A 24,143-nucleotide genomic window follows, 5' to 3' on the forward strand; every position below is an offset into this window, starting at 1 on the left:
AGTCTTTTCTAGTGGCTCTAAGGTCCAGGAAGTTTAGCAACATGAGCAATGGTGTAAGCCTGGGAGATAATGTAAGAAGGACGGGCTCTAAATCTCAGTTTTGCTCCTCTGCCCTCATCCTCAGGTTCACCTGTGTAGCCGGCTGACAGATGACACAGTGTGCGGTCCAGGCGGCGTCTCTGTTCCCGGGTCATCCATTGCTCAGGAGTGATAAGTGGCTATGTCCGGGTGTGGCTCATGCAGCTGCACACACAGTCGATCACAGAGCAGAGCCAACAGCAGCAGCGTGTGGAGGACAGCAGAGCAATAACAAAACTCCAGGTGACATCTGTATCACCTAATGTGACAAAAAATGCTTTCAGTGGTAGGTTCTCTGTTTTTTTGCCCACCTTAACTACTATTCAACCCATCCCTAGGCAGGAGTTTTGCTTGTTAGCTTGCGATGTCACGAAATTAGGATTCATGATTTGCTCCAGCATTAGTGTTAAAAATGGTGGCCAGTTTCTATTAACAAACTTGTACAGTCTCCTGCTGTCATGGAGATAACCATGTTAGCAGCAGTCTACATTGGCCCACAAACTGACAGACTTATCATATTAACATAACTAAATGACTTCAGAACTGCGATGTATTTTAGACAGTTTTTAAAGGCTACATGCCGTAAACTGACACAATGAACAGTATAAGTCTGTTTGCTGACCATCAAACTTATTAAAGCCTTGTGTGTTGCTGCTGGATGTTGATTTACCTAAAATTAAATTGAAGATATTTTCTCACAGATATCGGTGATATGTAGCCATTAAGCCCAAGTTTCCAGATTTCCAAGATATCATTCACCATTTCTAAATAATGGACGTAAAGTGAATTTAACTTGTAGTACAAGAATGGAAAATGACATGAATGGAAAATTAAAGGGTCCATATGTAACTTTTTTACATGTATAAATCGTTCATCCATTAATAAGCAAACGGTAAACTGATGTGAAAAAGTAGATGTTCACTGTCTATCTGTGTTGCCTGTATAAAAATGTTCCCCAGGTCGTATTTTCCGCGAAAGCTCCAGGAAGTGACATTTTATGCACGTTCTCAACATCCTCCTCACTCCGCTCCGCTTACAGAGATCAACAGTACAAACTCATCACACACTCCCGCTACAGCCAGAGGTTGTCTTCCACACACTTCTATCCGCCCTAAGAACTCTCAAAGGCGGACAAAGTCATCTCACACTCCTGCTCTCAGCCAGTGCCTGCAGAGACTGTCGTTTGTTGGATGGAGAATGAATACAGACACACAGACTCCTTCACAGACTTTCACATGTGTATGACCACTTAGCTCCTCTGTAAACATTATGCAATATATATACATATACATATACAAATATCCAGCCGATGATGATGCTCGTTTTTGTACATACGAGCATGCGAGGGAGAGCGAGCAACAGGTTACTGGTGCAGTTCGCCCAACGGCCATGCAGTATCACTACAAACGCAGTATTTTTGAAAGTTACATAGAGCCCCTTTAAAGAACATCAACAGTAAGTTTTCTAACCAAACTGTCTGTTTCAATGATAAACATGAGTACCTGTTTTAAAGTAGAGATCTCTTTGGCAAAGATCTCTGCAGCTCATAACTCATTGGCTAAGAAAACCAAAACCATCTACCTTCCAACATACGACTCACGGCAAATCAGAACTTTTGATTTACTATGTATTTTTCATTTGCAGTTAGGGTAAACTGAAGACGATCAATGAAAACCTAGAAAAAGTAAAAAAAAACATCAACAGGAAATCAGATAGATGCTATTCAGTTCAAAGTACAGAGCTTGGGAATAATACTGCCAGGATTGTGGCTTTGATTCCCTCTGGAATCACCCCTTCTAGAGACGTGCACTCCTGACACTCTAAGATTCCATGTGTAAAAGTGTGTGCTAAGGCTCAATCCCCAGTGACCCACAAAGACACACACACACACACACACACACACACACACACACACACACACATACACACACTCACATACACCAAACACATGCATATGCTTCAGAGGAGATAAATGAAATGAAAAAGAAAGTCCAGACTCCAGAGCTGAATTCATCTTGCATCCTGCTGCAAGCTGAACCAGCCGTGAGGTGCAGCCTGGCAGCACTAGATGGCAGCACAACTGCACTGCTGCGCTGCTCTGATTGAATATTTAGACATTCACAGGTTTCACTTCATCATTTGTTTGACATAACATGATTACATACATTGTCATATCTGTCCATTCACCTGCTGTTTGACTGACATGTTGCCAGCCTGAAAACTCTTCCAGTGCTCACCGTCCTCCCTAGTAAGGAAAATAAATCTAATAACATGGCTGACTAACTGCTCAGCCTGCATGTCATGCTGTCGTGAGCTTCCACCAAAAGAAATATACATAAATTAAAGTTGAGCTCTGACATCAACTCATTGGCCTTCTCCCTAAACCGCCCTCAGGATGTGAGAAAAAGACTTTTTGGAAGGGAATATTCCTGTTAATCCTCTGGACTTGATCGCAGTTCGTCAGGTAATTCCTGGGACTTGGCACTCTATCAGTGAAAGGGAAATTGGGCTTAAGATGTGGAGCCCCTCTGGTCCTGCACAGACTTTTTATGGATGCTGAAGGGGAAGAGCTGGATGTTTGATGTTTACAGTTTGCTCCGCTTGCTTCTTTAGTGATCAGGCTGCTGCCTCTGTTCATGTGCAGGAATTTCTTCTAAACTAAGACACCAAAACTTTTTGACACTGAAGAGTCCAGTGTCCATGTCCAAAAGGAGACCACTATCTGTCCATATGGTGGTTTTGAATGCATCCTGTGGTGTTGGCGTATACACACTTATCTGTCTCTGATATTCCTTCCCGTCATGATTCATTCCATCATGGCTGACTGTGTTCCCCAGAGCGTGAGGGAGAAGCTTATCATCTGTCTCCTCATTTCATGCCCTGTAGCAGGCAGTCTTCAGCAATGGAGCAAACTCAGGATGTAGCCATCATTGACACACCTTCATTTCTGCACAGGAGACTTGCAGGGAAAGCAGCGGGAAGATTTTTAATCATCATATTCAAAAGGATGTATGTGATATTCTCCCAATTGCTGCAGCTTTTTTGGGGGGGATAAGGTGAGCTGGCTGCAACCTTAAAATGTGCTGTAAGCTGAGATAACCTATCCAATATCGGCAACTAATGAGGCAGAAAGAGGAGTCGGAGCAGACAGACACTATCATTTCAGCGCCATACGTTTTCTTGTGCAAGATAAGCTTTGTCAGAGGTCAGATACTGTGTGATAGTTTGACCAATTTCCCCGCACTATTTCTGGCGACGCCTGTCGATTTGATGGCGGGTTGGATTGCCCGCCGTGGTGAGTGAGCAGCTGCGGCGCTTTTGGCTCACAGGGGAAATCTGTTTGGGCCGCCTGGAGTTGAACTGCTGAGCACTTTTACTCCTGGTGAGAAGATTGCTCTCATGTTTTATTGAACGTCGCCCTCAGCACCTCTCATCCTTGACAATCTGATTCTACCAAGGTCTAGCTCATGACCTTAATGTTCAGCCAATGGGGTGTTGCAATTCACTCACACTGACCCCTCCATCAACCTCATCAGCCTTTAAGTCCTTTGGGTAGCATTTATGGGCCAATTTCAAAGTGGATTAATATCTCCGCTGTCTTCCTGCATTGTACTTCACTGTCCTTGCACTTAAATAACCTGTCATCTTGAACCTTTAGTTCACTTGTCCGATTACAGACGAGGCTAGACGCCACTTTATCATCTATTCTTGGTTCTGAGGTGTGCATATAACAGCCGCCACATACTGAGTATGTACATGTCCTCTTGGCAAACGTATGCAATTTGGGTCAAGGCCTCTCAGCTTGCCAGCAACTCAAATAACAGTCTGTCTAGTCTCCTTGTCTGACCTCTACATCTGTCAGCCAAATTGTTTGCAGTAGAGATTTAATCCACTATAACTGTCATGGAGCCACTGATGCAGCCATAAAAACAAAGCCATCTATTATCCATTTTACCTCTTTTTTTCTTTTTACAGGGAAGGAAGTTATCCATAAAGATTTCACAATCCCCAAAATAGGAAACTACTTTTTAGGTTTGAGATGACTGTTTTATAATTCATTCATTGCTCCCTGGTCACTTCTGGTTGTAAAAAAACAAGCTGCAATGGCAAAATCTCACACTCAAGGCTTCAAACCAGTAGACAAACCATTATGGGACATCCGAGTCAACTAACTGATAACTAATCCGTTATCTATTCTGCTTGCCCTGTTTAGGGGCTGAAGCCGATTGAGACCACTATGAAGGGTGGACTAACTAGGTATTTCTGCCATCTTCAGCTATTGTAGCTAGCGTAGCCTGCTAACACGGTAACATTTTACAATGAAAACTGAACGCAGAGTAAAGCTAAAGCTTATGGGGATGACATAAGTAATAGTTAAGCCAGAGTCCTGCTGATCCTGTCTTGTTCATAAGGCCATGTATTGGACACATTTGACTCTAAAAGGACCCTTTATCTGAAATAGGGTGATACCTTTAAGTTATTACATTTCACCCTGAAAGGGACACACATTGTTCTACCACATTACACAACAATCCGCCTGATTGTTGTTGAGTCATTTCAGTCTCAAACACCAATAAATAGTGAATGACTGGAAAGATGAAGGTTCATAATGAGTCTTAGATGCGATATGTATGCCTAATTATGGCCTGAAAACAGCATCACATGTTTAATTTCCTCTCCCACCTCCTGAAGATATCTAAACTGGGAATTAACGAGGCGATTATTTAAACATGGGGCTTCTGTTCATGACTAATAATGTTACTGGGAGACAAACTAACTGTTTGATGATCGCCTTAGATGTATTTTTTCTTCTTTTGACATCAAAAGGGAAACAAATCATTGGATGTCAAGACCTTGCTGTTGTTTTATGTCCATATTGTTAACATATTTCTTGGATAATTGTCAAGATGGCAGCCTCAGGCAATAATTATCTGTCTCTCAGTGACATCAAAGCTTCCTCATTAGGCAAATAAAGAAAATACGAGACCGGGAGAAATGTTTGCATCGCAGTGTAGCGGTGAAACATCCGGGTTTTCATCCATCTGCTTTCTGCATTTTCACACAGCTGTGAGACGGAGCAGGGAGGTGACAGCAGACTCTTTGTCTTTCGAAATTATGCTTCAGCTCAATGATTCTCAAGATCTTCTGCTTCCCTAAACACCGATTCAGGAGGAAAAACACACTTTTAATACGTTCTCTCTACTAAGATCATTTCGCCTTGTTCTTTGAATTAGAAAAACAACATTATTCATGACCATTTTCTTAGAGTACTTAAAAAGACACAGTCATATTCCACAGATCTCAATCACTCACACACTTTTGACCTTTTTTTAAAAAACGAGCATTTTCATGAGAAGTGACTCTGTTTCACTCAAAATGCAAACGATGCTCAGCTGCTTCATGCATTTTAGTTATTTGCCGAGACATGTAAACATCAATTCTGTCGCCAATCAAGCGTGAGAGCCAATTTTCATGTAAAGTGGCTGCTGTGTCTGTGTTTAACACTGTGAGTTTATGCTTGTGTGTGTGTCTGTATTAGCCGTGCAGAGGGCTGCAGAACCGAGTCCTGCCTGCCTGACTTGGTGTGTCTGATTTCTCTGTTGTGGTGGTGGGATTACTCAAGGGGATTAGCAGGATACTGGCAGCACCCATCGATGGGACAGAGATGACAGTTTCCCATCATGTAGTCTCTCGCTTCAACCCCTCGCTATTCCCCGGACTTAAAGTGGCACAAACAGCAGATTACACGAGTACGACAGCAGGGGAACAAGTCACACATCACACTGCAGAGATTAGGCTGAACGAACTCTTTCTCGGCTGCCTGGGGGTATTCAACCCAAACATGGAGAGCTGTCTCTCATGGCCCAGTTTGAACTGGATTAGGAGGCAGCAGACAGCATTTCTCAGCTCAAGAGTTTGGAGAAAACAACTATTTGTATGCTATTTAAATAAGGACTGAGCTAATAATAAGTATGTTTTCTGTTATAGGCATCAATATGTCAACTCACGACGTTGGATGGACTTTCATCTTTGTTTGTGTAGCTATCACGGAAAGAAATGCTGATTCACAGTCTGTACTTCTAAAGACTGTTAAATATCAAAATAAATAATAATGAAATCAGGATCTCCTGTATGGCTAATCTTAATGAATGTTTGTTCTACGTAAGTCCAGTGGTACAGTCCTCAACATCTCTATGACCCCGGGGCCACAAAGAGAGACCGTGCTTCTGTCTATCAGACGCCTGTGAGCTTGTATTTTCTCAGGTTTCTGCTTTGTACCTTTCAAGTTTTACAGACATGCTATTAATGTTTGGAGAGCAGCTTGTGTGGGAGTGCAGAGGAGGCCGCTCTATGTAATATGAAAAGAATGCGGTCGCCTCCCTCCTATTAAGGACACAAAAGCCATTTTCTCTGTTGTTTAATAGATAGGAACGTTCAACATATCAAAGATTTGTTTACTTCTGTTTTACCCACTGAAGAATATAATGGAAAAGTGTGCTATAGCTGGATGAGTAGAGGGCTTGTACTTCATTGTAGTTTGAACAACGTCGTCTCTTTGAAGATGTATTGGATGGCAAAGTATAGATAGACCCTACTGCAGGTGGGAGCATCCCTCACTGTAATTACAAGAGGTGACTGACAAGCTTTTATGAAGAGTTTGTTTGATGTGAAGTGGGTATTGAAAGGAATTAAGATTGTATTCTTATTATTTTTTGTTTTGCAATACAGTTTGTTCCTTTTTTTTTTTACTTCATGCAAAATGCACAAGAAGCTCAAGCAAAGTACAAGTGTTTTCTCTTTTTTTCTAAGGACACTTTACACAGACCATAAAACTATTTGCCAAGTTTTAGTGTTACAAACTCGGCAAAAGTCAGTTTTATTCCGGATACTTTTCACGCAGAGTAGTACAAGACCCCTGTCCTGCATTCAGAGAAATATTGAGATTTACAAATCAACATGAGATCAGGCTTCAAATGAGTTAATTAACATTCTGAAACCTTTAGCATTGTCTACAGAGATGTTGATTTATTCATTGAGAAACTGAAACATTTGGTTACTTGAAATAAAAATCATTAAAACTGACCAAAACTGTGAAACCTGCTCTGACCAGAATTATCGGGCCAGTTATGACACAAGTTCATAATTCATTTTTCATTAATTCAAAGTTAGTCTTGCGTGGATTTCTTTTGATAGACACATGAGAAAGTGTCTTAAAATGCTGCTTCAAGTGTTTGGTCCATGTCATCCCCAACTCTCTCTCACCTCATTCACCGTCTCTTTATATCTGTTCTATCAAAGGCGGGTTGACATAGAGTTAAATTTGATCCTAGTCAAGGGGGCAAGTGGCTTTTCATGATCACTTGCCCCACCATTGTAACCACTGGCCCAAGAACATTCCTTTGAAATGGAAAATAATCATCAAGGAATTACTCTCAAAATGAAGAAATTGAAAAAATAAGAAAAACTTGTCTCTCTTTCTGGGGCAGCTGTGGCTCACTTGGTAGAGTCAGTAGTCTCTCAACCAGACAATCGGGGGTTCAATCCCCGGCTCCTGAAGCAACATGTCAGATGTGTCCTCGGGCAAGACACTTAACCCTGAATTGCTCCCAACACTTCGTCTGCAACGTATGCATGTGTGTGAATTGGATTAGTTACTTCTGATGGTCATTTTACATGGAAACCTCTTCCATCAGTGTGTGAATGTGTAGGTGTGACATGCAGTGTGAAAGTGCTTTGAGTAGTCAGAAGACTAGAGAAGCACGGTACAAGCTCAAGTCCATTTACCATTTCAATCTCCCGTTGATGCTGTAGCAGTAATTAACAAGCAGCATCACAGGTAAACAATGTGAAATTATCATTCGTTATTGTTTTTACTTTTATTTTTTAGGCACCTTTTTTGGGGGGAGTCTGTCAATCGTGCATCTGGGCCAGTTATAATATCAAGCCCTGCTGAAATAAGCATGGTTGATGCTAGAAGTTAAACGGAAGACTAATATCACTCTCAAGTCTGCTCTGGAACCTGAAGCTACTGCTGGATAGAAAACAGTGAATGTTGAGACTGAGTCTTTTCAAAATTTTCAAATAAAACCAGGAGAGACTCCAGGAAGCTGCAACTAACAGCTAATAACTAATTAACATGTATACCACCCCCTCAGCATTTTACAATACCTTTTTTAATACAGTTTTACACTTTATATTTAACAAGGAGTAAAGTAACCAAAATGTAATCAGCAGACTTGACAGATTATTAGAAAGTGAGAAACTCATGAGTCTTTATTAAGGACTGCCAGCTTAAAGTATTTAAGACAAGTAGAACTAAACAGGGAATATCATTTCTCAAAAAAAATGTAAGTTTAGTAGAGCTCAAAGTAGAACAAGAACAAAAATTCCTAGCAGACCAGCAGCCACACATGGTGACAGACAGGACTATGCAGATCAATCTTAACACACACAAACAGGTAAACACTCTACCTGTGACTCCACACATTCAACCTTCAATGGGTAGTTACGACAATATTGTCAACGTATGTAAATTTTAGTGCACTCGCTTCCTGAGTTTGTATGAAAATGAGAATGAGGACATTAGAGCCAAGCGTGTGTCTGAATGCACCTCTGCTGAAGCCACCTCTTTCTGTCACACAGAAGGATGATGTACATTGAAAACATATTCCCTTCCTCGTGGTGCTCACATCTATCACCTGTTTATGGCCACTCTCCCGCACTCAGACACATCTCTGCTGTGACATCCATCTATGTCAGCATCCTGACTTGCATATCCAGATGTTGTTTCTCTGTCCTTTAAGTGTTCATAACAAATTCTTGACAGGCTCCACCATATGTTTTCTCCACAACTCTGAGCTATCCATTTTTTTTTTAATGGAGAGTTGCTGGAGGAAGGTCACAAAATTCAATTTTTCTTTTTTTTTTTTTTTTGCACAGCTTAATGGTATTTTAGAGGACTGACGCTTCTGACAAGTGATTCTCCCTCCGTGAAAAAATGCAGTTCTCATGCGAGAGCGTGCATCTGCTATTTTAGGATCCGGACGGGAGATAACTCAACCATTTAGCTTCCAGTTCCTCACGTAAACACTGTTTAATTTATGTAGCAGAGAAACAGGAATGTTCTGTTTTATTGCATCTATTAAGGTCTACTGGATGTTATGTAACATTTGTATTTGAAAGCATGTATGACAAGCATTCATGTCCTCTTTAAACAGCCCCTATGTATTTATTGATATGTACAGATGTGCAAGAAGCTGTATGGGAAGTGCTAAAACAACTTTTGTGGGGATTATATCTCCTCAGCTTTTCCTGCTGCATGGTGTAGTTGCTCTCTGGCTGTATATGTGTAGCAGGTAAATAGAGAGGGATATAAATGATCCTACAGCAGCACATCATAGCATGCTGGAGCAACCCCAACACACAGATGCTGCTTCTGCTGTTGCTGCTTATCACAGTGCTGCAGTGCTCAGGAGGACTCGTATAAGCTCACAGCAGATGCTTGTGGCAACTTCCTTCTGTCTGCATATACTCTGAGTTCTACTCACAAACTATGTATCGATAGGTTACTTAATCCTCTTTATTAGTCAATAAAGACCCATTATGTTTACTACTACAAGTCTGCAGACAAGTAAGAGTTGTAGCGATGACAGAAGTCAGTTTGAGCACCAAGATGTAAATAGTAATTGCTGTTTTCTGTATCATTAAAAAAGAATAATAATTGCATTTCATCCACATTAAATCTGATCCCTGCTCCTAAAACACACACACAAAGTGTTGCACAAGTGTTCCCACAGCTTGCCCTCCACATCAAAAAAAATATCATGCGGGTACATTCATGAATATAAATTCCCTCATCAGGTTCTCTGTTGACAAAATGAGCTAAAAGGAGTTGGAAGCAATATAATTTCTGACGCAACTGGGCTGCAAGCAAATTTCAGTTATTCACCTTTGGTTTTCTTGACATGGAAACTCCTCTTAACCATCAGAGGGCACTAAAAACCCACCTGATGCTGTCAACCATTCAGGGGGCATTAGAGTGTATCACTGCAATTAAAGTTGATCTATTTTTAAAGTGCAACATGTAAAAAAAAGAAGAAGATGTAACAGTGTTGACGAGGGGTTATAATTATAATGTAAGAACTGATGTCTACATTTTGAATGAACAGTGATAATGAGGGGAGTGTGATGCAAACACATCCTCTAATTAGTCTTGAGTTTGCCCTGGTTGAATATAAATGTATAATAACAATAATGTGCCCTTAAGCAGTCAAGATATGACACGGTTGGAAGTCAATGTTTCTCTGTAGAGCTAATACGTGATTTAAGGTGAAGATTTGTCCACTCCAGCACTGAACACCGCTGTGATGCAGAAGTTTTCCGAGTGGTTCAGTGAAGCAGTTTGTCTAAAAGGAAAACATAGATGGGGCATCTGTAAGACGCCAAAGTTGACAATCTGCGACCAGAACTAGTTGTTGACACCAGACCCTGGTCTAAATCATCAGAACTAACAGGGAAAAAAACAATATTTAAAGAATATTTCTCCTCTAAAACACTTTTTTCTTTTCTCGTAATCCATATTTTTTAAAATACCTTTGCGAGTTTAGTAAAGTAACTTCCATTGCAGCCATGCATCAATTTTTTTAAAATAATAATCTTAACATGTATCTCCCATAATGGCCACAGACTGTCCGGCTCACTGTAAGTTCACTCGGGGGCTCACTCTAGCAGATTCAGCGATCAGAAATCAGCAGACATTAGCCCCCGTCACGTCTGATCATGTCTTCTGACATGACATTCAAACCAACGCAGGGTTAATCCTACCAGCAGCGTTCATGGACGTGGCTTCCTGAGCAGATGAACTGTGACAGATGATGAGTTTAGTGCCCTGAGGATTGCGCACAAGACAGTCAGTGATCTGCTAACCGCCGTTTAACACCGCAGAGTCCCAGCCGCGCCGGCAGACCGGGAGACCGAGTCATTCCGGGGGACTTGTTTTTGTAATTACGCTTACAAGGGAAATATTGATCGAAACGGAATATTTTCCTTCGCATTGTTTCAGCTGAGGACCCCCACTCTTTCTGACCGGACACTAAAGTCTCCAAAGGATACACCTCCAGGATCGTTGCGCACAACTTTTACGCACAAACCTTCCGCTGAATCGATGCGCTGTCGATTTTAACTGCAACACGGACTAAACTACAATTTTACTCCCACAGGCTTGCTTATTTTAAGTGTGCGAACAGCAGAAATGGATGAAGTGTTCCGCTCCATGCTCTGCTGAAACAACACTAAGCTACGGACACCGGGAAGTTTCCTGGAGGAGCGAGCCGCGCCGGGTGCCAAAATGAACCTTTACTACCAGAGCTGGAGGATCTTACACATATTCTTTGCGACAATTACAGCAGTTCTTGCACAAGGTTAGTGACCTGGAATGAATTGCTTGTTGATTGCGTTGTGTACAAATCAAAGCTGCCATTCAGAAAAAGTTAAAAGTCTTGATTCCAAAGTGCAGTGAATTGAAGCCTGTTTGTCCACTGTGACTGTTTATGCCTCAATACTGTGTCTACAATTTATTTTTATTATAACAGCAGATAACAGCACTGTTTACATTGTGCACCCTACTGATGAGAGCTGGGGCCTCTCTCCGTAGTGCCATGCCAGCACTAAAACAGCCTTCTCTAGAGGTCTAAATAATATATAAATGTCCTCATTTGTGCCAACATCTTTCATCTCACTCCGCTGTGATTAATCGTTTCAGTGAGTCCAACATTAGCATATGTGTCTTACTTGAGGCAAAGAGGTGTCAGTCTTGTGAGTGGGGTATAAAACATTCAGGATGAAATTTGTCCGGGGTAACATACTTTATATTACAACTCGAGCCATGTCTTAATGCCTCTCTGTACAAAGTATCATATTCCCTCATGAGTGTCCACTAGAAAACCGGCAGACCCAATCTTCACACACACACACACACACACACACACACACACACACACACACACACACACACACACACACACACACACACACACACACACACACACACACACACACACAGAGGCAAAACAAGAGGTAGGCAATGTAAAATCCCAACTTTGATAATGAAAAAAAGACTTTAAAAAAAAGCACATCACAAAGGCATTTACTGTAAAGCCTATCACTGCTTCATATATGACTATTTCCTGGGAGGGCAGGCTGACTGATTTATGTGGATAAAATGATAACGAAAATGGAGAAATTTAGATTTTTTAAAGCAGCTTTAAGAGTCTCATTGGACACAAGCTTAGCCCCCCCCCTCTCTTCTCTCTCTCCCCTTATCGCCTCCATCCTTTCACTATCCAGAGCATTACAGGCTATATGATAAGCACATCATATTTGTATGTTTGTTTAAAGGACTTTCTAAAGCATGTGTTTGATACAATTGGAATTCTTTCAAGTCAGCTTAGAGTAGACTGTACGATTTAGTGATTAGAAGTGTTGTAGTCTCATTTTATCCTTAAAATGCATTTGATCAGGAGGTTTGTCTGTGTATTATTCACTGTGATGACATAATGGCATTACAACAAATAAGCAAGAGAGCCTCGACCAAATATCTTGAAGCATCACCACTGAACTGTTTCGAACACTTTTGACATTTTTTCGCTAACGTGCTCAAGCTCACTTCGAGCTCACTTTCTGACAACCCTAAATTTGGAAAAGGAAAGTTCAGAATAGGTTTCAATGTAGTCAAAGTCTTTGTGACTTTCCTTGTAATTAGGAGCACACACTCCAATTAGGCGTCTGTATAAGACACTGTATCATAACACTGCTAGTGATAAAATACATCTTCAAGCCCTTTAACAAACTTTATGACCTTTGATAATTAACCACAGTGCTGAAAGGTGCTCCAACTTTTTGCAACTTCCCAGGAGTACTTAGAGCTTGTCTTTCCTCTCATGTAAGCCTCTCTTAACATACACGTATGACTGCAAAATGTATAAATGTCTCACAAAAGAGTTGTTCAAGCGCCTAATTAACAGGACGCTGTCAAATCCTAATGAAACTTCAGATGCTTTATTAAAGATACTGGAAAGGTCAGCCAGTCAAATGATGAAAATCACACACATTGTTAACATTAGTTTAAGGACAGAGAGTTCTGTCTTCTATGGGGGCTTAATTAGTGTTAATATCATCTGACTCAATGTCACACGTTGTGTTATTAAAATGTTTACAGTCTTTTGCTATTTGTGACCCTTAGAGTTTACATAAAAATGAACACAAATTAAAAAAGAAACAACCTGAAAGTGAAACTTTGAGACCACAGCAGCAATTTGAATCCCTCAATTACTGATTAAGATGCAGACTTTCACTGTTGTCTTCTGTGGTGCCATTGGGAGTCCGCCTCACTTCTGCAAGCTGTTTTGCACATATGGTAAAAGTCATTACTGCACATTAGAATTCAAAGTGGCTGCTCATGCCATGTGCAATTTAATACAATAATACCAAGATTGATTACAATTGGAGAAACAATGCTCGAAGACAAGAACGCTGAAAGGAAGTTAGTTGACCTATGAAGGGATTTTAATTTAGAACCTGAAGACAAACTGCAGGGCAAAATGTAACTCATTAAAAACAGCAGTGTTGTTATTAAAACTGGTGATGGGGAACGTTATTTTGAAATGAATCTGTGGGTCTTAATCCTTAAGTAAACTTTGCAGCTACTTATATACACCACAGAACAAATATCAGTGTGTGCACTTTAGTTTTGAAAGTTAAGTAAGATTAGGCCTCTGGCCATTTTTATTTTAATGCAAGAAAAGAAACCACTCACTGACTTGTTTTTGCAAAAGGAGCCAAACAGCCAAAAAAAAAAAAACATAGCCAAACTAAGGGATATTATGCACATGAAAAGCTCTATTTTGAAGAGTCACATTTTCATTTTTGGATGGAAAGTCCAACCTAAAACTAATTTTCTCCAATCATTCACAGATACAATAGTGTTAGTTTCAAATTATGAGCAAAAAAGCAACTTTTGAATCAAACTTTCATCCAGGGAGCATTTTCATTTAGACACTATGAGAGATGGGAGCAAAGACGTGATTAACAACTTATGATTAAAACACAGACATAAAGAGAAACTCCTGTTTATTTTCCACTCAGACGGCGCACTTAACCTACATACAGTTGAAAAATAAAATAAAGCAACACTGCAATGCATTGTACATGTTCAGGCTGCATGAGAGCAGCCATGAAGAGGTGGCTTTTAGAATCATCTGCATGGCAACACTGATGCTTTCTGACTCAGCCAAGGAGGAAGAGAAGCTCAGTCTTCAAAATGAGTGATTTTAAAGGCTGGCACAGCTGGTGCAACGGATTTGCTCTCATGTTTATCAGTCGAGGGCAGGACTCTCATCATGATGAGAGCACCATAGAAGAAGAGTTTTGCTTGCGTTCTCTTCGTGTTATCCGAGCATCTCTTGGCAAAGGAGAAGGGTGCACCTCCTGGCCTGCCATGAATCATAAACAAAGAAAGTGGGCCTGCAAAGTCTGCTATCATGTTCACAAATGGATTGCGTGCTTTGTATGCCTCATTGAAACGCTCCCCTTCGGGTTTCACGAAAGGGAAAGCGTGTCAAACAACAAGAGCACAGCTGACCCATCACACCCGACAGTAAAGGGACGAGCTTGCATGTGAATTTTTTGCTACATTGGCGGTGCTTTCTCCCTCCTGGAGACACTGAGCCAGTTTATATTCACTCCAGCCGGAGTCGCTGCCAGCACTGGTATTAAACAGCACATCTGTCACTGCGGCCACTGGAAGGCTAAGCCAGGACAGCCCCCGTCCCTACACCCAGCACACAGTCTCTCAGGCACTGTTTCGCCCACTCGCAGAACATGACTGACACTCTTGAGAGGAAAAAAAGACGCTGTTGTCTTCCTCCGAGGGCGGCCAGGTTGACATTATTGTGACACATACAGTATAGTTATTGCTTTGGTAACTGTCACACATCATGACGGGCGTTCAAAGACAGAAAACAGAAGAGAAAATGATAGACGGAGCTGTCAGATGGCAGCAACCATAAGGGACATGACCACTGTTATTAACATAGAAAAGCAGCACGCCTTCCACAATAGATAGATAACAATTAATAATGCAGTGACAGACTGCGGTGTATCTGTCATCCTTTGTTTCACACATTCGTCTTAGACTAGTACTGAAATTCAAATATCTTCTTTTTTTTTATTTGGGTGCTCTAGAGGGATGATGTTTTGTTTAAGTCTTAGAAGTTGTTTTTCACTATGCTAATGCAGCCTCATCCATTTTGTCATAATCTGTAGAGTAAACATCAGTGTTTTTCCTTAATTCAGCAAGTAGGGAAATTAGCAACCAGATCAACAGAGCACACTCAGGTCGGCTGCTATAATCTTCATAATTCTATCAAAAATGGACGTTTAATGAGCACACTCGATGGCCTGGTGACCTCTGCTCTGCTCACTTCTCCGGCGAGGCAAACCGTCGCCATTAAGCTTTTAAACCCAATCAGAGGCTGTTTTTGCTTGATGTTGGTTTAAACTAACTTAAAAAAAAAAAAGCTCAGTCTATGCACTTGATTTCAGTGTTTAAAATGTAGCCCGTTATCCTTGTAGTCATTGTAAACAAACAAAGCAGCTGATGCATGAATACACATCTTACTGAATTAAATACAGTATATGAGATATTTTTCTGTCTCAATATTTTCATTAAAATTCATCTCACATTCGTATTGAGCAGCATGTCTCACTTTTTTTTCAATGGAGGATCTGGATAGTCATAGCCTGATGACAATCTGCAAAGCCATTTTAATCCCACTTTTTGATAGCTGATTTCAATCTTGTGCCAGATGTACGAGATCCCACCTTTCCTCTCCATAAAGTGAAAGCAGATCATCCGTGAACGAGGTGAAAGTGGGGCAGAGGCAGGGATATATGGAAGTACAAAAATATTGCCTGGCCGGCTATATTCTGTGAAACAAATTCAATCCCTTGCCATTTGCTCTACATTGGCTGCGTTACAATTTACACTCAGCACGGCCTGAATTAATACAAACATGAATAATTTGTTCAACCAATAAGTAATTCTAGTGCCACAACGTTTCTGAAGTTTTAACTTGTAGTTTATTACCTGTCTGTGAAATGATTAGTTATCTGAATTTGTTAAGGGACTGTATAACAAGAGCCTGAGTGGTTAAACAAGTGCTTTTTTACTTGTCTTTTGGCTGAGTGTAGACTTGTCCAACCTTGTAGAAGAGCAGGGAAATGAGTTTAAATATCCTTCAGTTTTAATGTTTTAATCCTTGTATCACTGTTAGGTATAAAACCCATCAAAATGACTGTACAGCAACAGTTTTGTCTCTTCATTAGGGATTTGTCGATGTGTACGTTTAATGCGCACAGTGAAATAACATGAAGATATGGAGATATAAAGTATGAAGTTTAAAAGATTTGGATGCATGATTAAACACATTTGTTAATTTTAACACTGGAATTTTCAGACGGGTGTTTTGAATTAATTCAGTGTCAAGAGATTAATAACCCCACCCCACTCACTACAATAGTCATTTGTTGACGGTCCCAGCAGAGTTCCACTGCTTCTCCATCCTCGAAGTTGCTACTGCCTCAGGAACCCAAACACGCCAAAGCTTCTCTTGTTCAAATTTACTTCATTTCACTTACGTGCTCTGATTCAGATATTTAAAGGTCAAGCTCAGGGGCCTTTTAGTGTAATACCTTGATGCCCCACTCAGTTGATAAGTTGGCCTTGGCTTACTTTTTTGCTCCAGTGTTAGATCCTGGCACGCACCTGGTATTTTTAATGGTATTTTATTATCACGTGTCAAGGTGACTTGAAGTCTTTTGGACTGTTTTTGTTTCATGTAGAAACGATTGATGAAGTTGTTTTCCTCCCATGTAATAACATATGAAGTTTAATTAATCTAATGTAATAAATGTAATAAAGTTACTTGGAAGTGTGGCTCCACAAAACAATCCAACGGTTTTAATCCTAACTTTTCTATTTTTACTTTACAGATTTGAGCAGTAAAGAGCTGACAGACACAAGGAGCCCAGTGCCTTTCCCTGCCTTCCTTCCAGTCAACTATGAGGTGCGAGATGCGGATTATCTCTTCCTTAAGGAGGCTGGGCAGGACTTCATGAGGAACTCTAGCATGCAGACTCACACGCAGCCCTTTGTTATCCTCAGAGCCAGCCTCCAGCCAGCTGTCAACGCCAGCTACGGCTCCATGTCCACCGAGCAGCTTGTGCCTCTAGACCTGGTCCAGTCCGTGCGGCTCTACAATGCTCCCGAGGTCTTTACCTTCAACTGGAAGATCCAGGCCTTTGTGCTGACACCACGTGTTTTCTCCTCCAAGCCCAAAGTGCGGGTGCTCTTCTATGTTGCGGGGAGGGACTGGGGCCGTGGGAAAGGAGATGTGGATGAGCTACCGTGTGTGACAGTGTATGCATTCTGGCAGACTCAGGAGGTCAGGGGTTCCTGTGCCATCGGAGGCGAAAGGGGAACCTGCATGGCTGAGCTTGCGCCCCCGCCTGGCTGGTTTGCTTCGGGGTCAGAGGGCACCAGCAGGGAGAGACAGGACCTGTCTGCAGGGAACCCTGTGGAGCTTTACTACCAGGCACAGCCCAAGGTAAAGGGGAAGTGTAATTCTGCCGATGGGAGTCGCTGGGGCGGCTCACAGCAGCAGGCGGAGTATGTTCCTGTCACGCCTATGCAGAGGATTGGCAGTGTAAGACTTCTGCAGGTGCCTAAAGGGATGGCGACACTTTCTAGACTCAAGCTCGGCAATGCCATCGTCATAAGGACATCCTCAAAACCGCTGAAGAAGACTGACATCGCTACCTTCTACATCCTCATGGCCAGCTCTGCTCAGCTCATTAACTTCACTCTCAGGTAAGAACGTGTCTCCTGTTGCCTCAGAGTTTGTATGGGTCATTACAGTTTATCATATTGAAATGAGTATTGAATTCCCTTTACTTTTGGGATCAGTTATCTGTAGGTAAGGCAAGCAAAATGTCAGGAATTTAACAATATTTTGCATTGGAAAATACCAAAAGTAATGCAGTAATGTGTACAGTATGGCTTCAGTTTCAAGGGATAGTGCTGTTGCTGTAAAGAATTAGAAATGAAGGCATTCAGATGTTGAATATGTGTATTTTTTAAAATCAAACTGGAATCTTTGGAATACAAGGTAAGCACATGAAGGTACGAGATGTCAGAAAGTAAAATAACTGGAATCGGAACTTTTTAAGGGCTCAACTTTATTGTACTGTTACATGCATCAGCATAAACTAAAAGTCCTGTAATCTCGTCAGTGAGCTCTCATGATGAATTCTCATTATTAATTAGGTTATAATAAGAATTCAAAACAGCAAACAGTTCACTAACAGCATTAGTCTATCACTCTAATTTCTTTTTGCACAGCCCACGTGCCATTAAAGATAAGGGAATATTGGAGAAAATGAGATTCAGCATGGATTATGGCATTTCTCTGAATATGATGGAGGTTAACTGTCCTTCTGGGAACTGCCATTTGTTATTAAAGATAAACGAGCAAAACGCATGTTTGAGTGAGCACATTCTGATGACATTAAGGGCTGTTTTGGAGAGGACTAGTCATTGAGGGTGACATGGATCAAATGAAATCACGAGGAGGTTGTGACTCATAAGCATTCGGCTTTAAAGGGTACACTGAGGATCTGTGTTTCATCCATATAACACAGATCTCACACACAGATATCTGACGTAGGAAGATCAGAGGATTAAAACAAAACAATTGAACTTTAGACTGTCATCTTTTTGGGAAATAATAATGCTGTCTGATTTGAGATTAGAGCAGTTTTAAAACAACACCCTTTCATTTGAAGGCCTCCCCCTCTCCATCATTGGAGGCTGATTTCTCAAGGAAATGTTTCTTTTAAAGCATCTGCAAGGTACTTTTTGTTTGTGTTGATCAGGGCACCCTCTGTGGAAAAAGCAGTAACTCTTATCACTTTGCTGATCTTGTCCTGTACATGTATGACATCAGTTTCAGCATTCAATTAGAAAATATGAATAATCTGTCTTGATGCTGGTGGTGCATGGACAGATCCATGTTCCAGTCGGGATTGTGTTCTTTTATACAATGACAATAAAGAGTCTATCCAGTGGCGATTTTGGTGTCTTTAGGGGCCCAAGGCAAAATGATTCACAGGGAAGCTGCGTTCATCCCCATTATGTTATAAATAATCTGACACCAACACATTTTCTTTAAGCGGAAGTTATGCATTAAAGTGTCTCTAGTCCATATTTAGGGCTATAAGCATTAATCAGTGATTTACTATTATATGAGTGAGTACTGTAAGATGGGGCCCCATAGGGAGGTTTCCTACAGTCATTGCAAATGCACATTTTGAGCCACTGCTGTGGTTTGAAGTTGATCGGCCCTTGGGGGCCTCCTACTGGCACGGGGCCCCAAGCAGTTGCCTGCCTTGACTGTTGACAATCAGCGCCTCCGAGTCTATCATTGTCAGCCAAACAGGACTTTAAAGAAAAAACTCCTGAATCCTAAAGAATATAAAACAAACGAACGAAAAGGATGAAAACAAGATAAAGCCGCTTCTCAGGGTTTATTTAGACGTTTCAGGGCGTTTCTCCTCACTTCAAGGTGGAATGATGCAACATGGGAAATAGGCACCTCAAAAAGTGGATTAAATGCCTCCTTATTCCTCTAACTGTTTCCTTGATAGTTTCCATGGTCATCCGCAGCGTGATACCTTTTTTTATTATCATCATCCAGACTGAGATCAAAGACAAGACAAGTTGCAGCGTGGCTGTTTTTTTGCGAGGTTAGCTGTCAGAGGGGTTGAGTAGAGATTTACGCTAACTTGATAAGAGGCTGATTTTTCATTATTATTCTTGGCGCTATCTGCTTCACTCTGAGCCGGTGAATAATGGACTGTCAGGAAGCTTTTGATGCTCTTCCTTGACATGTCTCGGTAACTCGTGTGGTTAGCGTGAACATTTTGGTCATGAGTAATGTATGTCATAAATCTTTCCTTTATATGTTGTTGGTTTCATTTAGAAAATGGTAATCATGTATTTGTTATGATAGTTCCGAGGTGTCCTGAATTTAGTACTAGCTTTGGCAGGAAGTCCTTGAAGGCACCGTGTCCAAAACTGGGTTAAAGTTCCATTCTGTCCTCGTGGATTGAAACTCACAGCGCTGCACAATCAATACTTCCTGAGCGATAAATAATTTCTGAGTTACTTCCGCCTTGAGTCGTCCACACATGCTTCAGTGGAGCTGAGCAGGTGAGGAGACAGTCATGGATTATAAATGACTTTTTCACTTGGTCCTGCACTGCCTCCTTCACTCAGACAGTCACTTACTGAGATCAATGGTGAATGCTGGAAAAGGTAAATATTGATTGAGCGGACAGCTGCGCGGATGCACTCCTCTTCTTCAGGTACGAAGAAGTAAGAGTTGAGTCTGCAGAAGTAGGTCTGCACTCATCGTGGGTGTTTGGGTCTTTTTCTGGAACCAAAAAGAGAGCAAGAGAAACATGACGCTGAATGTGTTTCATCCTGAATTTCACAGGTTGTCTGGGTTTCTAAGAGCGTCTTTGCATTGTTTAATTGAATTTCAGACCTGAGAATCCATGTGTTTTTAAGGGTTAGAGAAGGTGTTTGAATAAATTAACTGCTCTCCATTTCCTTCTGCCTCTGATGTTTTTGGAAGCATTGAAGATGATCCCTCACTGTTTGCTGTCACTTGTAATCATTGCTGCCCTAATTCGTTTAAACAGTCACACTTTTCAGAGCAAAAAAACAGAGAGCAAACATTTAGCAGAAAAAACACAGGAAGCTTTAAGGAGGCCTCTCTTCTTCTCCCTCTTTGACTTTGCTTTACTATCTTTATTCCTCTCCTCTCCTCTCCTCTCCTCTCCTTTGTTTTAGGCATTCAACTCCTCTTCCCTTTTCCAGTGTTTGTTCTGTCCTTTCATTAATTTCCTGTGCTTTCAATTTTTCTTATCTCTCGCTGTCTTACCTCCTCCTTCTTCGCCCTTCCTTTCTTTTAAACTCCTCTCATTTCTTTCTTCTTTCTCTCCTTTTCCCTTCTCCTCTCTCTCCTCCTCACTTGTAGTAATTTAACATTTTGGTAGTTGTATACACATTACTCTAATTGGTAACTAAACCCTAAAATTCATTTTTTTTTTTGCTCTCCATAAACATGTCATCAAACACTCACTGTTCTCCAAACTCACACAACCCTGACCCTCTCCCGGCTTATCAACACATTAACAAGCCGTGTGCAGCCGCTCATCAACAGCTGTCTGTGCTCTTTATCACTGTCTGAATGTCCCATTAAGCTTTAGTTAATACTCTCTCATCAGCATGATAAACCTGTTATTGATGTCTGTAGCTGCAGTCATGGGACAGACAAATTTGAGGTCGATTGCGAAAAGACAAGCCACACCTGTCGGCTCTGGCAAAATGAGGCTGTCAGCCTGAGTGAGAGTTTGATGAAGGTCATAGATGAAGTTATGTACATTCACATTAAGGCTAATAAGATAACTCCTGTAATGTACCTGTATGACTTACAAATCCAAGTTTTGTTTTCCTCTAAACAGCCATTACCAAAGTGGGGAACAACATTTTGTCTTGTTCCAGGAGTCTTATTGAAAAGCAGCGATGTGGCCATAAATAAACCTGAGCTTCTGTATCTACAGGACACTGTGTCAGCGAGCTTTTCACCCAGGGAGCCTAATCATTCATCTGTGTGACAAATAGGACTTTTATGTCCATTTTTAGTGCCATGGTGCCTGCCATCTGGCAGCAGTGTTGGCATGAACGTGTCCCCGACTCCCTGAATCGCTCCATAAGTACGATGAGCATGTTGCCTATGGCCGGCCATCAGACCGGCTAAACGGTGGACATTTGCCTGCATAATTAATGATTGCATCTGTTTCTTATTGCACCGGGGTTCGCCAGTGTTGTCTTGCAGTGATGTGTTCACAAAGACAAAAATAGGAATATAAAATGATCTGAGGAAAGTGATTACAAACTCTGTGTTGCATCTTATATAGCAGCCGTGGTGATGAAATGTTTCTGGGCTGTCTGTGAAGCTCACCCAGAGGTTACAATCTATCATGTAGGTCTTTGATAAGACACACTCCGTCTTTTGTTGGATTATATATTCACTTTATTGAATTGTCTCATTGTTTTCCTTTATTTTGTTGGCCCTGCCTCTTTGATCTTTCAAATTGGTTGAACGAAAACAGCATTCACTAAGTACATAAGGGAAGGGAGCTGACTGATGAAGTTCGAGGGCCAACACGCTCCGCTTAGAGTGTATTCCAAAGTGTGTGTACCCATTTGTGTAACAATTCAGTGTGTGTGGTATCATTTTTACGTGAAAGCGCGTGTGTATGTGCGTGAATGAACAGTATGCAAAAGGTGAAACAACAGTGTCACTCATGCCTTGCCTGGTCAGAAGTGAGATGGATGGCAGTTGCAGCACCTGAGAGCTGCTTTTCTCACACACTGTCAGCTTCAGTCTCCACAACCATCCATCTTCTCTGGCCCCGTGCCTCCCCCTGCCTGCCCGCCTCCTCCAGGCCCGCTAACCACAGCCATGGACACTGGTTACTACTGCCAGAGCTCTAAGAAGAAAAACCGCCTCTTCCAGTCACAGGGGGATTTGTTTTATTTCTTTTACACCAGAGAGGCTGAGAGAGAAAAAAAAGTGCTTCAGATAAGTCTTCTTGTTACTGTCACTTTGTATTAGTTAAACTCTGCTCCACTTTGCTCAATACACAGAGGTGTTTTATCACAGCGGGGCATGTTATGTAGAAGTCATTACTAGATTAACGGTCCTCCTGGTCCGTCTCATTAATACACCCAGCCAGCAATTCCACTTACCTCATTGATTATGCCGGATTAAAAGTTTTTTTCTCTCCATTTAAAGCAAGTAATCACATTGCACTCACAATTCTCTACAGTCAGAACGAGTGCTGTAATTATATACTGATGAACAAGTGGGGGCAGGCGGCTCTATGTTGAAAAGAAACTGCTTCTTTTGATAGATGTTGCAAGTGTGTAGTTTGAAATGCATAGCATGGCAATGACATTTCTTTAAGCTTTAGTCACAGCAATTCAATGAAAGATTCGACACGGTAAACAGAGCTAGAAAAAATGCTAACACAACTCAACCACTCAACCTAACACACGTCTGAGATGTCTGAATCCAAGCAGCACCCAAAGTGAAATAAGACCAAACACTTCTTGGCTAACTGCTCAATGGATAGGTTTTGCCTTTTGTTGAAATGCACACATCCATCATTGTCTTAAACATATTCCCTGTGGTGGTTTGCACTCCCAGTGTCATATATAGTGTGAATTGGCTGTCTCATCCCTCGTAAACATGAAAACAAGATAAGGGAATGAACGCTTTTGAAGAAACTTATTCATTTCACAGCAACATATTTGTCATTACGTCTGTAAAGCATCATTTGGCTTTGATTCTGAGGCACTGAAATGAGACATTAATATGATAATCTATAACAACCCTAAATTGTAAAAACTGATAAGCAAACATACTAGGGTTGGGAATTGCAGGGTATGAAAGGATAGGATACAATACAATGCGTTGTGATGCAGTATGGAAATCGTAGCCATGCAGGACAATGCTAGTATCACGATTCAGCGATTCATGTGCTTACCGGCTTTATCCCGCTTGTCAAATAACGTTTTTTAAACCATTTTTTTGATCCAAACAATTCGATGACTGTATCACACAAGTCAGGGCAACAATTGGATGCTGTAGGGTTACTTTGTCTCATCCCTCATACTTACAGTATGCATGTTCAGTGTAGGCTGCCCCCTTCCAAATGAACGTTATAATGGGAGTGTGCTTGTTTGGGTTCCAGTGACTACACATCTCTTCTGAGGTGATGCTGAGATTAAAAAAAAAAAAACATCTGAAAAACTTTTGTCTCTCTTATTCTGCATAAGGTTTGGAGAAACATGGAAAGTGAATAAATGGAGAATG

General features: G+C 41.2%; 2 protein-coding genes across 2 annotated transcripts in view; one reads left to right on the forward strand and one right to left on the reverse strand.

The window, feature by feature from the left end:
• The window catches only part of adamts13 (ADAM metallopeptidase with thrombospondin type 1 motif, 13), a 370,029-nt gene that overhangs the window by 52,039 nt on the left and 293,847 nt on the right, over positions 1–24,143 (reverse strand). The gene's annotated exons all lie outside the window — the stretch shown is intronic.
• LOC132973948 (transmembrane protein 132D) overlaps positions 10,943–24,143 on the forward strand; it is a 30,658-nt gene continuing 17,457 nt past the window's right edge. The window contains exons 1-2 of the mRNA XM_061037653.1: positions 10,943–11,498; positions 17,128–18,004. Coding sequence (XP_060893636.1) covers positions 11,426–11,498; positions 17,128–18,004 — 950 coding nt within the window. The 5' untranslated portion in view covers positions 10,943–11,425. The remainder of the gene's footprint in view (positions 11,499–17,127; positions 18,005–24,143) is intronic.

This window comes from Labrus mixtus, chromosome 5 (assembly GCF_963584025.1).
Source record: "Labrus mixtus chromosome 5, fLabMix1.1, whole genome shotgun sequence".
NCBI classification, from domain to species: Eukaryota; Metazoa; Chordata; class Actinopteri; order Labriformes; family Labridae; genus Labrus; species Labrus mixtus.